Below are 13,356 nucleotides of genomic sequence, written 5' to 3'. Positions count from 1 at the left end.
CTGCTAAAAGGGGGGGGGTGGTAAAAAAATGAAAAATATGTGGTTGTGGGAAAAATGTAAATATTAGGAGAACTGAAAACATTTTTTTTCTATTTTTCTTCCCTCCTTGGTGAAAAAAAAACTAAAAGAATATGTGGGAGGGAGGATAATATGAATAAAAAGAGTTCTGTAAAATTTTTTTTATTTTTTTCCCTCCTTGCTGGAAAAAAAGCAGGAGGGGGGGAAAAAATTTGCAGCGGGGAATAAGAATGAATCTTGTGCAGAATATACACCCCTGGAGGTACGGGAAAATGACGCTCAAGTAATTTCGTTACCAGTTTTTATTCAGTTGCTAAATTTGGAATTTTGCTTTCATAGGTAATGAAAAATGTAAAAAAAACAAAAAAAACAAAACAATATAAATACAGTATCAGGTACATACAATAAGTAGAATGATTGACTAATCAATTCTTCAATGATTATTTCTCTGTTTTAACCCGCCAAAGGATTGGCATGAATTGTTATCCTCTCAATTTTAGCCTCTTTTCCTAAAGTTTAAGTTCATAAAATCATCAATTCGTTTTATTTTACACTGAAATTTATGTGGTATATCAAGGTAGGGAGGGGAGGGGATATTGCAATTTATGTTCAACTGGTCCCTAAAGTTTTATTCACAGTAACAGAGATGGGTTTTTGAAAGATGAATGCCGCGTTTTTTCGACATTTTTTCGACATTGATTGATTGAACGAAGACGATAGAATTTCAACAGAGTATACAACTTAAGAATTCAAAATTTTAAAATTATTATTTTAGCCATTTGTATAATGTCTAACACAGCTCTAAAAAGATGCATTATTAATATGCAGCAAAAAAGGATTGAAGATAATTTGTTTTTCTTCTATGAAGGCCGTTCCAACAAAAGCGAAATAATTAAATATATAGTTGTATACTCTGTTTAGATTTCGCGAATGCCGCGCTTGTTATTCATAGCGTAAAAAATGTCGAAAAAACGCGGCCTTATCTTTTAAGAACCCATCTCAGATCCCTCATTAGTTTGCTTAAAATCTTTAAAAAACCTTTAGTGTGGAAAATTCCACCAAAAAAATAATCTATAGAATGGGCAATTTTATTTATCATAATTGTGAGTGTAAATCCAATTGTAGTCCATTGTCTTGTCCCTTAAGATACTATTGTCTGTCTAAGAAAATAAGTATATTGAAGAAAATATGACTTTCATTGCAATTTGACAGATTTTAAAAACTTTCCTGGAGTAGGTTTAAAATTTTTGGGATTAACAGGCAGACGTTCCAGAGTGTCCAAACTGTCCCACCCATCAATTACTTTACCAAATACTGTGTTCTTCAAATCTAAATATCAGAAAATAAGTCATAATAATAAAACGTGTTTATTAATATAAAATACGAGAATATATTGAAAGGTGAGAAATTTGTCGTCAATTAAGGTTGCCTATAGGGACATCATTTACTGGTCAGTTCGTTCATCCAGTAGGATGGGAAGGGAATGGGGTAAATTGATTATCATATTCAATACCAACAATTTATTTTAAAAATACATAAGATAACATATTTCACTGTGACTTTACTATACAATTTGCCGATCAAAACTATGAACTATATTCTATGTACAAAATAGACCAACACATTGGCTTGTAAAAAAAATCTTTACTGGCAAGCAATATGAAAACGTACCTAATGTTGGTTGGGGAGCATATGTAATGTAAAATTGAGATCCATTTGTGTTTGGTCCTGAATTTGCCATAGATACTACGCCTCTAGCCTGAAAGCACGACAAAGTTAAAATCTTCTAGATAAACCAAAAAACATTGTTTCGTGTAAGCGCTGGTCCGACAATATATAGGTATTAATATTTATTATACTATATGGTCAATCAAATACAAGAATCCATAGTTTCACACTAGCTTTTGATAGGTTATTTTAGGTTAGGTTATGTTAGGTGATTGCCCCATAGGGATACAGCCCAACGCAGGGGCTTGAAATAAGAGAAAATCTAGTGTGAAAACGCCCTTCAAGTTATTTGTTATTTATCGCATATTAGACAGCTTTGTATGATTAAAATCAGTTTTGTTAGACCTGAGTGGCCGAATGCCTGGGTTAACATAACTAGTATTAATTCTATGTTCTGATATTGCTATATGCTATACATGATTTTTTAGTATGTTTTGTAACAATAATGGAAAGGGGTAGTTTCACGAAATGCATTTGAACTTAATTTAGTGAACCGCATATTTTTGGCTAATTAATGGGTTAAACTATATTATTATGGCATATATTTGAATGAATTTTAATTTAAAATGTAGTTTTGAAAATATCAAGACTTGAAAATCGTCTTTTTGTGATATTTGCAATTTAAAAAGACAGTTTTAAAGTCTGGATATTTTGAAAACTACGTGGTAGAAAATTGAAATTCTTTCAAATATATGCCATGTAAATGTAGTTTAACCAATTAACCAGGAAAAAATATGCTCACTAAATTAAGTTCAAATGCATTTCGCAGGGGTGTATATTCTACATGGGATCCCCTGCTCAGGGGGGGGGGGGGGAGGGGGGGGGAAATAAAAAATAAGTGGTTGGAGGGAAAAAAAAACGTAAAAATTAAGACAACTGAAAACATTTTTTCCATTTCCCCCCCTCCTTGGTGAAAAAAACTTTAAAAATGTGTGGTAGGAGGGATAAAATAAATAAAATATGGAGTTCTTTAAATATTTTTCCATTTTCCCCCTACTTGGTAAGAAAAAACTAGGGGGCGAAGAAAAATAAAAAATTTTGGAGCAGGGGAAAAAAAATAAATCTTGTGCAGAATATATATACACCCCTGGCATTTCGTGAAACTACCCCTTTAGTTACCTTGTGTTTAAGATCATCCTTTATTTCATCAATAAATTTTCCTCCCCAAATACTTTCTCCTCCTTTGCCAGTATTTGTTGGATCTCCTGTTTGTACTATAAATCCCTAAATAAAAATATTTCACTTTGTACGCGTAACTTATCCATTGAATTGGATTTGGCATCCAGGTTGTCTCTGGACAGGTGAAAATTTAAACAAATTATTTTTTCTTCAAAGAGTTAGAGTTCAATTTATAAAACAAAATAGCCATGCATCTTTTATCTTAAAATATGTAAATAACAATCAAAAAGATGCATATTTTGTTATATAAGTTGACCTTTAACTCTTTAAAATTTTTTTTTTCATTTTTATCTGTCCAGAGGCAACCTGGGAGGCCTGCAGTACCTGAACCTGGAAGGCCTAATCCAAAGGGAGAGGTAGGTTTCGGGTAAAATCAGTAAAGGTGTGTGTTTTAAGGCTTAAAAATAGTAGTAGATCGATAATACTCACTAAATATGTGTATTTCTTATTGAAAAGAAATATATACAATTTTTTTTTAAGTTTACATAAACTTTTATCGTTCTGCTACTGTTTAACTTATAACCTTTATGGATTTTACCCGAAACCTACCTCTCTTTTTTTTTTAAATAGAGAAACTACCTACATCCAAAACGGAAACTTTTTGGTGAAATAACATTATATCCTCTCACTCCAGAGACAAAGCCTATAATCACGGTTTACGCAAAAGTGTAAGAACTACCTTCCCCCCTGGATAAGTCTTAATTAAAGCATTTCAAAGAACTGAAAAAAATCAAAATTAACAACTATAACAGTATTAGTCATAAAAAGGAAAACTAAGGGAGGAGTAGGTTGCGCTAAAAATCCGTAAAGGTTGTGAGTTAAAAACAGTACTAGAACGAAAAATTTAAGTTAACTTAATTTTTTTGTCTTTAGTTCTTTCCAATAAGAAATACCTACATATTTATAGTGAATATTACCGTTCTACTGCTATTTTTAAGCCTTAAAACTCACACCGTTACGGATTTTTAGCGCAACCTACTCCTCCCCCTTTCATTTATTTTTAAGTCTTCTATAGAACTTGCTTACCTTAATATTTCTGATAAAAATACATCCGTTATAGTAGTCAGTCCCTGCCAGGGCTAGAAAGTTCTCCACAGTTTTAGGACAGGATTCTGCAAACAATTCTAGTTTCATGTCCCCCACTGTTGTGTGTAATGTTACAGACATTTTGTTGTCTGAAAATTTAAATCATTTATTTATACTAATGTTTAAATAATAAGGACAGTTATGCTCATAAGTAGCGCAGCAATAACTACGAAAATTTTAAATAATAAAGTTAAAGGGTGGGGGGGGGGGGATAAGTTCTGATATTTTTGCGCAAACAGTGATTATAGGCTTTATTCTTGGAGTGAGAGGATATAGTGAGAGTTTATTTAAGGGATGTAGTTTTCCTATTTTTAAAAAAATTTGGATTTGACCTCCAGGTTGTCTCTGGACAGGTAAAGCTGGAAAATTTTTTTTTTGGGAAGAGATAGAGTTTAACTTACAAAACAAAATATGCATCTTTTATCTTTCAATAATGTAAATAACATTCTAAAATATGCATATTTCGTTTTATAATTTGACTTCGAACTTAAAAAATTTTTTTTTCATTTTTACCTGTCCAGAGACAACCTGGAACCCTGCAGCACCCGAACCTGGAGGCCAAAGCCAAATTTTTTTAAACTAGGAAAACTACATCTCAAAAGAAATCTTTTTTTTGTGAAATATCATCTCACTTCAAAGACAAAGCCTATAACCACTGTTTACCAAAAGTGTCATAACTTACCCCCCCCCCCCCCCTATAATATACAAAAATATATAACCTTGGTTACTGTATACTAAATAGTAATACTTATCGATCGCTATGTATAATTCAATTGATAATTTTTGCTGGAATTTGTGACAAACCGATATTATACGGATTATTGACTACGCTAATTATGCAGCTATTAATTTTATAATTCAGGTACTTAACAAGCGTAATCGTTAATAAATGCATTTTTGTTACAATATAAAAAAAATAGCGGCTTCGCCCCTAGCCTCTAGGGGCTATGCCCCATAGGTGATTGTTAAAAAATTAAGAACCACTGCACTGGTACAACAGCCACATTTAAAAAAATGTGGAGGTATTTTTTTCAGTTTTGGTTAGGTTAAGGGAGACCCACCCTCTAAGAAAATAGCCTAAAACCACCACAGGACCAGTAGGTATATTCCCTGAAGATTAGAATCCGATCGGTTTAATGGTTACCGAGATCTTAAGGGACAGACATGATTATACTTTGTATTATAGATACTTAAGGATTCAAATTCTGTAATGTTTGCGCGGAATCTACCACTTTTATTCTTTTATATCCCATCTTATAATGTAAAGTAGTAAGCTGTTTGTCTGTGGCGAAGGATCTCGCTAACCGCTGAACCGCTATGGTTCTCCCTTAAAGTGAAGCTTCTTTCGTGTGTCCAAGGAAGCTATTAAATATTTTTGAGAAGGCTATCTCAACCTTCCCAATAAAAACTTTCTTAAAATTGGAAGGGGGCAATTTTTCCCCCGTCCACCGTCATTAAGTTTCCCTGGAAGCTTATAGGGGGCGTAGCCGCTGGTATTTTCATTATATATTCATGTAAATTACAATATTTTACGAGTAACATAGCAAACATTACACTTAAACATTTTCCTACGTGTTCATGTTATTATAAACAATGTTGTAGCTTTTCTTAAGATTTTGTACTTTCTCTGAATTCTCGAGGAAAGCTCTTCTGCAGGAGTCAACATCTTCTAAAAAACAAACATTTTCTCCTATAAATATTTGAGAACATTTTCGTCATATCTAGTTAACCAAAATACGACCAATCACAAAAAAAAGATTTTTTGAACGCAACATAGAAATCGCAAAATTTTTAAAACTTCTTTTAAAATTGGCCGTTGGAATTCAACTCCCCTCTTCTCAAGTTCTCCTAGAGGCCTCTAGGGGCGTAGTCGCGAGTATACAAGAAAGGACTGACTAACACACTGAAATTGTAGACTTGCTGTGCTTCCAAAACAAAATGAAAAATTGGTACCTGATAATTTATTCATACTCTGTTGCCTAGCTGCTAATAATTCCTCGGAAGGTTTAGGAAAAGTGACAGGACAGTTTGTAATTGGTGCGTCTGTTTGTAATACCTAGAAAAAATATGATATGAACAGTGTTTTTAATCAAATAAAAGCAAAATATTATTTATTTTATTTTATCAAATTCAATAATGAACAAAAAATGATATATTAATTTTAAGGTAGGAGCCGGAGCCGCATCAAAATTATACGGCTCCCACACCCTGGATATGAACATATCATTATGTTAGAAAAATACCGGCTATGCCCCTAGAAGACTTAGGGACCCATGAAGGGAGGGAGAAGAGTAAAAATAAGTTTATATTTCACATGGGAAAGAAGTGGTTCCCCCTCCAACCCTTCTCCCCAAAATATTTATAATCCTTCCCAAGACTTATGACAAGATACATTGTAAAGGAGAACAATATCGTTAGGCGTTTTAATAAGGGGGGGGGGGGGGAAGTTCTGACACTTTTGCGTAAACAGTGATTATAGGCTTTGTCTTTGGAGATAATGGATAGGTTATTTGGCAAAAAAGTTTCCTTTTGGGATGTAGTTTTCCTATTTTAAAAAAAATTTTGATTCGGCCTCCAGGTTCCGGTACTCCAGGCCTCCAGGTGGATTATGGACAGGTAAAAAAAAAAATTCAAGATAGAACAAAACTTATTTAAAAAAGTTGGTACTTTATGGATGGTATGAACTAATTTGAAGAAAATTTTGAAATCGGGCTCCAGGTTCAGGTGCTGCAGGCCTCCAGGTGGATCCTGGACAGGTAAAAATTGAAAATTTTTACTTAAAAAGTTAGAACAAAACTTATTTAACAAAAGTGGCTTCTTTATAGATGGTATTAACTAATCTGAAGAAAATTTTGAAATCGGGCTCCAGGTTCAGGTGCTGCAGGCCTCCAGGCGGATCCTGGACAGGTAAAAATTGAAAATTTTTACTTTAAAAGTCAGAACAAAACTTATTTAACAAAAGTAGCTTCTTTATAGATGGTATTAACTAATCTGAAGAAAATTTTGAAATCAGGCTCCAGGTTCAGATACTGCAGGCCTCCAGGTGGATCCTGGACAGGTAAAAATTGAAAATGTTTACTTTAAAAGTTAGAACTAAACTTATTTAACAAAAGTTGCTACCTTATGGATGGTATGATCTAATTTGAAGAAATTTTTGAAATCGGGCTCCAGGTTCTGGTACTGCAGGCCTCCAGGTGGATCCTGGACAGGTAAAAATTGAAATTTACTCAAATTTTCAATATTGAAAAAAAAATTTCTAAGAGGATAATACCAACAAAACTTATTTAACAAAAGTGGCTTCTTTATAGATGGTAGGAAGTAATTTGAAGAAAATTTTGAAATTGGGCTCCAGGTTCAGGTGCTGCAGGCCTCCAGGTGGATCCTGGACAGGTAAAAATTTCAATTTTTACTTTAAAAGTTAGAACAAAACTTATTTGACAAAAGTGGCTTCTTTAAAGATGGTAGGAAGTAATTTGAAGAAAATTTTGAAATCGCGCTCCAGGTTCAGGTACTGCAGGCCTCCAGGTGGATCCTGGACAGGTAAAAACTGAAAAATTTTTCTATTAAAGTTAGAACAAAACTTACCTATTTATCAAAAGTTGATACTTTATGGATGGTATTAACTAATTTAAAGAAAATTTTAAAATCGGGCTCCAGGTTCAGGGATTGCAGGCCTCCAGTTAGATCCTGGACAGGTAAATATTGTATTCATAAAGTATCAACTTTTGTAAAATAAGTTTTGATCTAACTTTTAAAGTGAAAAAATTCAAATTTTTATGTCCAGGATCTACCTGGTGGCCTGCAGTACCTGAACCTGGAGCCCAATTTCAAATTTTTCTTTAAATTACTTCCTACCATCCATAAAGAAGCCACTTTTGTTCAATAAGTTTTGTTCTAACTTTTAAAGTATCAACGTATCAACTTTAGTTCAATAAGTTTTGTTCTAACTTTAATAGAAAAAAATTTCAGTTTTTACCTGTCCAGGATCCACCTGGAGGCCTGCAGTACCTGGACCTGGAGCCCGATTTCAAGATTTTCTTCAAATTACTTCCTACCATCCATAAAGAAGCCACTTTTTTTCAATAAGTTTTGTTCTAACTTTTAAAGTAAAGAATTTCAATTTTTACCTGTCAAGGATCTACCTGGAGGCCTGCAGTACCTGAACCTGGAGCCCGATTTCAAAATTTTCTTCAAAATAGTTCATATCATCTATAAAGAAGCCACTTTTGTTAAATAAGTTTTGTTCTAACTTTTAAAGTAAAAAATTACTGTTTATCTGTCCAGGATCCACCTGGAGGCCTGCAGTATCTGAACCTGGAGCTCGATTTCAAAATTTTCTTCAGATTAGTTAATATCATCTATAAAGAAGCCACTTTTGTTAAATAAGTTTTGTTCTAACTTTTAAAGTAAAAATTTTTAACTTTTACCTGTCCAGGATCCACCTGGAGGCCTGCAGCTCCTGAACCTGGAGCCCGATATCAAAATTTTCTTCAAATTAGTTAATACCATCTATAAAGAAGCCACTTTTGTAAAATAAGTTTTATTCTAACTTTAAAAGTAAAAATTTTTAACTTTTACCTGTCCAGGATCCACCTGGAGGCCTGCAGCACCTGAACCTGGAGCCCGATTTCAAAATTTTCTTCAGATTAGTTAATACCATCTAAAAAAAAGCCACTTTTGTTATATAAGTTTTGTTCTAACTTTAAAATTAAAAATTTTCAATTTTTACCTGTCCAGGATCCACCTGGAGGCCTGCAGTACCAGAACCTGGAGCCCGATTTCAAAAATTTCTTCAAATTAGTTCATACCATCCATAAAGTACCAACTTTTGTTAAATAAGTTTTGTTCTATCTTAAATTTTTTTTTTTTTTACCTGTCCAGAATCCACCTGGAGGCCTGGAGTACCGGAACCTGGAGGCCGAATCCAAAATTTTTTTTTAAAATAGGAAAACTACATCCCAAAAGGAAACTTTTTTGCCAAATAACCTATCCATTATCTCCAAAGACAAAGCCTATAATCACTGTTTACGCAAAAGTGTCAGAACTTCCCCCCCCCCCCCTTAATGACTGGTTGTCGAGGGCAAGGCTAAGTAAATTACTATGTGTAAATCTCGTCAAGAAAGCGTGTGGCATTCATACTATTTCGTACTTAGGGCTTCCAGTCAAGTATTGTGCGAAAAAAGATAGGTTCTTCTAGGAATGACCAAAGAAACAAATACTTACTTTTAGAATCTCGGAGTTTGTCTCCAAGGTTTTTTCGAGCATTTTTGCTGCCTTATTTGGATACTTAGCCCTGCGCCAAGTTGCAGTCAGCAACGCATCATTTAATTTCTCTACATCGTCGGCTTCGGTTTTACCCTGATCGGACGATTCTGTTGTCACTTTTTCGTCTGCTGATTCGTCGCCAAAGCACTTGAGGATGGAAAACTGAATGCTCTAAATAGACGTTGTTGTAGTTAGTAGTGATGGGAATCCGGATCCGGAATCCGAATCCGGAATCCAGAATCCGCCCAATTTTCGGCCAATTTAGGAATCCGAATCCGGATCCGGAATCCGTTTTTTATAGCGGATTCCGGATTCTAAATTGGTAGGCTAAATTTAATTTAAATAGGTTAGAAAATACCAAGCACATTTTTAGGACATACGTAGCACTTAAATTTTTAAATTTACTAATGTGATGTAAATGTTTATTTATGCTGGAAGTCAACACTTTAAACAAATCAAGGCTTCAACCAAGTAACATAGTGATAAATTAACGAAAAAAGCTATCCCTCTGTGACGGACGGCCTTTTAAAATACTGCTAGAATCCGGAATCCGAATCCGGAATCCGCCAAAAATAAGAATCCGGAATCCGCAAGAATCCGTCACTTTTTTTGACGGATTCCTTCAGAATCCGGAATCCGAATCCGGCCCAAAAATTCGACGGATTCCCATCCCTAGTAGTTAGGAATACAATAATTTTGATAATAAGGGGGGTGGGGAAGTTCTGACACATTTGCGTAAACAGTGAGTATAGGCTTTATCTTTGGACTGAGAGGATAGGTTATTAGGGATAAAACCATTCTTATACAGGGGTGTATATTCTGCACAAGATTTATTTTTTTTCTCCAGCGACAAATTTTTTTATTTCCCCCCCCCCCCCCCCTAGTTTTTTCTCACCAAGTAGGGGGGAAAATGGAAAAATATTTAAAGAACTTATATTTTATTTATTTTACACCTCCTACCACACATTTTTTTTAGTTTTTTTCACCAAGGAGGGGGGGAAATGGAAAAACTGTTTTCAGTTTTCTAACTTTTTTTATTTTTTTCCCTCAAACCACTTATTCTTTATTTCCCTTACCCCCAGATTTAAGATTTTTTTGGATAGGCCTCCAGGTTCCAGAGCTCCAGGCCTCCAGGTGGTCTCTGTACAGGTAAAAATTCAAAATAAGATTTTTTTTTGAAGAGTTAGAGATTATCTTATAAAACAAAATATGCTTCTTATTGATTGTTATTCACACATTTGAAGAAAAAACATACATATTTTGTCTCATAAGCTCACATCTCACTCATTAAATTTTTTTTTTCATTTTTACCTGTACAGAGACCACCTGGAGGGCTATCCAAAAAATCTTAAATCTGGGGGAAATTCATCATATAAGAATGATTTTATCCCTAATAACCTATCCTCTCAGTCCAAAGATAAAGCCTATACTCACTGTTTACGCAAATGTGTCAGAACTCCCCCCCCCCCCCTTGTATTTCAGGATGGGAGGGGCTAATACTAAAAAACATTAAAAAAAGATATGAAGGACACTTCAAGATGACACATAACAATAAAGCATAATACATTTTATCATAAAAAATTACTAGACCCAATCAAATTAAAGTCGGTAATATGAATCTTAGATTTAACCAACGACATAATTAATTTAAAAATATCCGTGATTTCAGCTATTGTTTTTGAGTTCTTATCATGACCAGCCCACAAAAATAGCTGAAATCATCTAACTACAGAAAAAAAAATATTGCATTGGCGCAGACTAAAATACTAATACCTATTAATTGCAATATGCCTAATTCTTGGACAACTCGCAAACCTTGTCCCCTAAATAAGTCTAATCTACGGATATCAAATATGTTTACAATTTACCTGTCTAAAAGCTTGAACATATCTGTCAACAAAGGCTTCTTTATCTTCTTCCAGAATATCCGTGTCATGAACAGAGTTTTCTACTTTTTCTTTAAATATGGAAATAATTTCATCTACTATTTCATTATGTAATGCCATGCTTGATTTTTTTGTAATTATCTGAAAAATAAAATAAATCATACGTCGGCCTCAGAAAATGAATTAATTGCAACTGGGTCACTTTTAGAAACTAAAACAAAATAAATCAAGCTGAAAAAAAGACCTTACCTGGGAATTGCATAAATTGGAACTATCGAGAATGTCATACATAAAAACACTGCCGTGAATACAAACATATCAGGTGATAACTAAATTATCAAAAGAAATAAAGCTAGCTAGGAAGAAGGCTTTTATAGTTCCGTTACTATTTTATAAAAATCCATATTGTACCACATCAAGGCAGCTGCAAAGAATCCCTTAGTGGTGTAAGAAAGTAGTTTCATTTAAGCGGAGGAAAAGGTTAAGTTTCTTTGCAGTGTTGTGGATCCGGATCCGCAAGGATCCGAATTTTTTTGAGTCCAAGGATCCGGATCCTCATCCTCGAGTGTAAATTTATGGAAAATATCTACCTAAATTTATATAAAATAGTCACTTACAAAGACATTCTCGTGATGAGAGCCAATCTTTAAGGTTTAGATTCAGACTTAAAAATTAAAAGTATTTTTGACTTCGAGATTAAGGAATAATTAAATTTTTTTGAAAAATTTGGTGATTATATTTTTATTGTCAAGAACCCGGATCCGCATACAATCAATGCGGATCCACAACACTGTTTCTTTGTATAGTGTCACATATATACGCTTACACCCTTTAAAAATAATACAAAAACTAAAAATTCACAGTTATCTATTTTGTATCCTTTATATATATATGGTGCAATTCACAAATTAAGTCCATAATTTATAGAATTAAAATGTAAAATGTACTCAATTAGCCGGCCTTCCTGCAGTTAAATTAAAATAAGAAAATCATCCAAATTGAAGCCTGTTTTGTAGTAGGTACGTATACAAAGCAAATGTGATTATTTAAGTATTAATTAATCATGCTGAATCTCATAATTTAAACATATTCGAGGCAGGGACATGACACTAGATAATATCTTTACTCAACTTAAAAACTTTGAAAGCTAGTTTAGAAATATGTGTTTTTTTTAAAGGATATTTCACCGGTTAAATAATATTTCTTATTAATACGCCAAATTGAATTAATATATGTATATAAAAACAGCTAAATAACTATAAAACAACAAATTGTGTAAGTTTTCATTAAATTCATGCTTACTAAAATATATATAAATTAAATTCAAAGTCATGTTTTCACTTCTTCTTTTGTGATCATTTTTATGCAGAGTAATGAAAATTGTGCGCGGCATGCGCCTTTTAAGACAGATGTGCCGCATGTCTAAAAATGAAATTATGATTTTGTCATTAACAAGTGGCTTCGCCTCCTATTCTCTTGAAAATTTATTACAAAAGATGAAAGGGGGGGGGGGAATTTTTTCTATGTTCGACTTCTCTTGGGAGCATGGTGGTACCCTCCCCCAAAATAGTTATAAACCTTCCCAGGACCTATGAGAACCCGATCGGTTCAGCGGTTAACGAGATCATTCGGTACACACAAACAGACACACATCCTGTTACTTTATTATAAGGATAGCTAGATATCATATATACGTTAAATAATTTAAGATTCAGAAAAATAAGTTTTTTTACAATTAATATCTGGTAACTCTGATTAGTTTTGTGCGAATAGCCCAAAAGTACCGAAATCGCGCATGCGCAGTAACACAAAAGTAAATTAATGTCGTCGTTGGAATAAGGCCGCATTATTTGATTAAAACAAAATAACAAAAATAAGAGACAATTATGCCATAAAACTGATTTTTTCTTTTCACCCTTTTTTTGCTCAATTGGGGGAAATATAAAAATATTCTAGTTTGTTTCATTAAAAGCTTTTATAAGTAATAATTTGTTACTAAAAATCTAACTCTTCAGGAAACTATATTTCTCCAGACATCTCGATAATAAATCAAAGCAAAATCATATTATAATTGACGTAATGTAAAATAAAATTCATATTTTAATTTCAATTTGTTCAGCAATTTTCCGGGAAGTCAGCTAGGATAATTGGAGGTTGGTGGGAGAGAAATTTGGCCAAGGAAACCCTCCTCTCC

General features: G+C 33.5%; 2 protein-coding genes across 2 annotated transcripts; both read right to left on the bottom strand.

The window, feature by feature from the left end:
• Nucleotides 1-343: 343 nt before the first annotated feature.
• LOC145331835 (peptidyl-prolyl cis-trans isomerase-like 3) lies at nt 344-4,129 on the bottom strand. The gene is made up of 5 exons (XM_080176682.1): nt 3,952-4,129; nt 2,866-2,970; nt 1,690-1,777; nt 1,248-1,347; nt 344-529 (listed from the first exon to the last, which is right to left on the bottom strand). Exons 1-5 carry the CDS (start codon nt 4,090-4,092, stop codon nt 472-474), a joined length of 492 nt encoding a protein of 163 aa, XP_080032808.1. The 5' UTR covers nt 4,093-4,129; the 3' UTR covers nt 344-471.
• A 1,376-nt stretch (nt 4,130-5,505) lies between these two features.
• LOC145331834 (uncharacterized) lies at nt 5,506-11,299 on the bottom strand. The gene is made up of 4 exons (XM_080176681.1): nt 11,145-11,299; nt 9,235-9,447; nt 5,965-6,067; nt 5,506-5,680 (listed from the first exon to the last, which is right to left on the bottom strand). The coding sequence occupies exons 1-4, from the start codon at nt 11,280-11,282 to the stop codon at nt 5,580-5,582; spliced, it is 555 nt and encodes a 184-aa protein (XP_080032807.1). The 5' UTR covers nt 11,283-11,299; the 3' UTR covers nt 5,506-5,579.
• Nucleotides 11,300-13,356: the final 2,057 nt, after the last annotated feature.

This window comes from Acartia tonsa, chromosome 11 (assembly GCF_053477335.1).
Source record: "Acartia tonsa isolate MP-2025a chromosome 11, ASM5347733v1, whole genome shotgun sequence".
NCBI classification, from domain to species: domain Eukaryota; kingdom Metazoa; phylum Arthropoda; class Copepoda; order Calanoida; family Acartiidae; genus Acartia; species Acartia tonsa.
This window is presented reverse-complemented; position numbering and strand designations above follow the sequence as displayed.

Bases quoted from the DNA above. Each gene is read 5' to 3' on its own strand.
- LOC145331835 (XM_080176682.1), bottom strand. From the start codon at position 4,092: ATGTCTGTAACATTACACACAACAGTGGGGGACATGAAACTAGAATTG. The intron at 2,971-3,951 runs GTAAGCAAGTTC...ATTTTTATTTAG, and splicing joins TTTTTATCAGAAATATTAAG to GGATTTATAGTACAAACAGG. The intron at 1,348-1,689 runs GTACGTTTTCAT...TCTGATATTTAG, and splicing joins TGCTCCCCAACCAACATTAG to ATTTGAAGAACACAGTATTT.
- LOC145331834 (XM_080176681.1), bottom strand. From the start codon at position 11,282: ATGGCATTACATAATGAAATAGTAGATGAAATTATTTCCATATTTAAA. The intron at 6,068-9,234 runs GTAAGTATTTGT...TATTTTTTCTAG, and splicing joins CAAACTCCGAGATTCTAAAA to GTATTACAAACAGACGCACC. The intron at 5,681-5,964 runs GTACCAATTTTT...TTTGTTTTTTAG, and splicing joins GAGTATGAATAAATTATCAG to AAGATGTTGACTCCTGCAGA.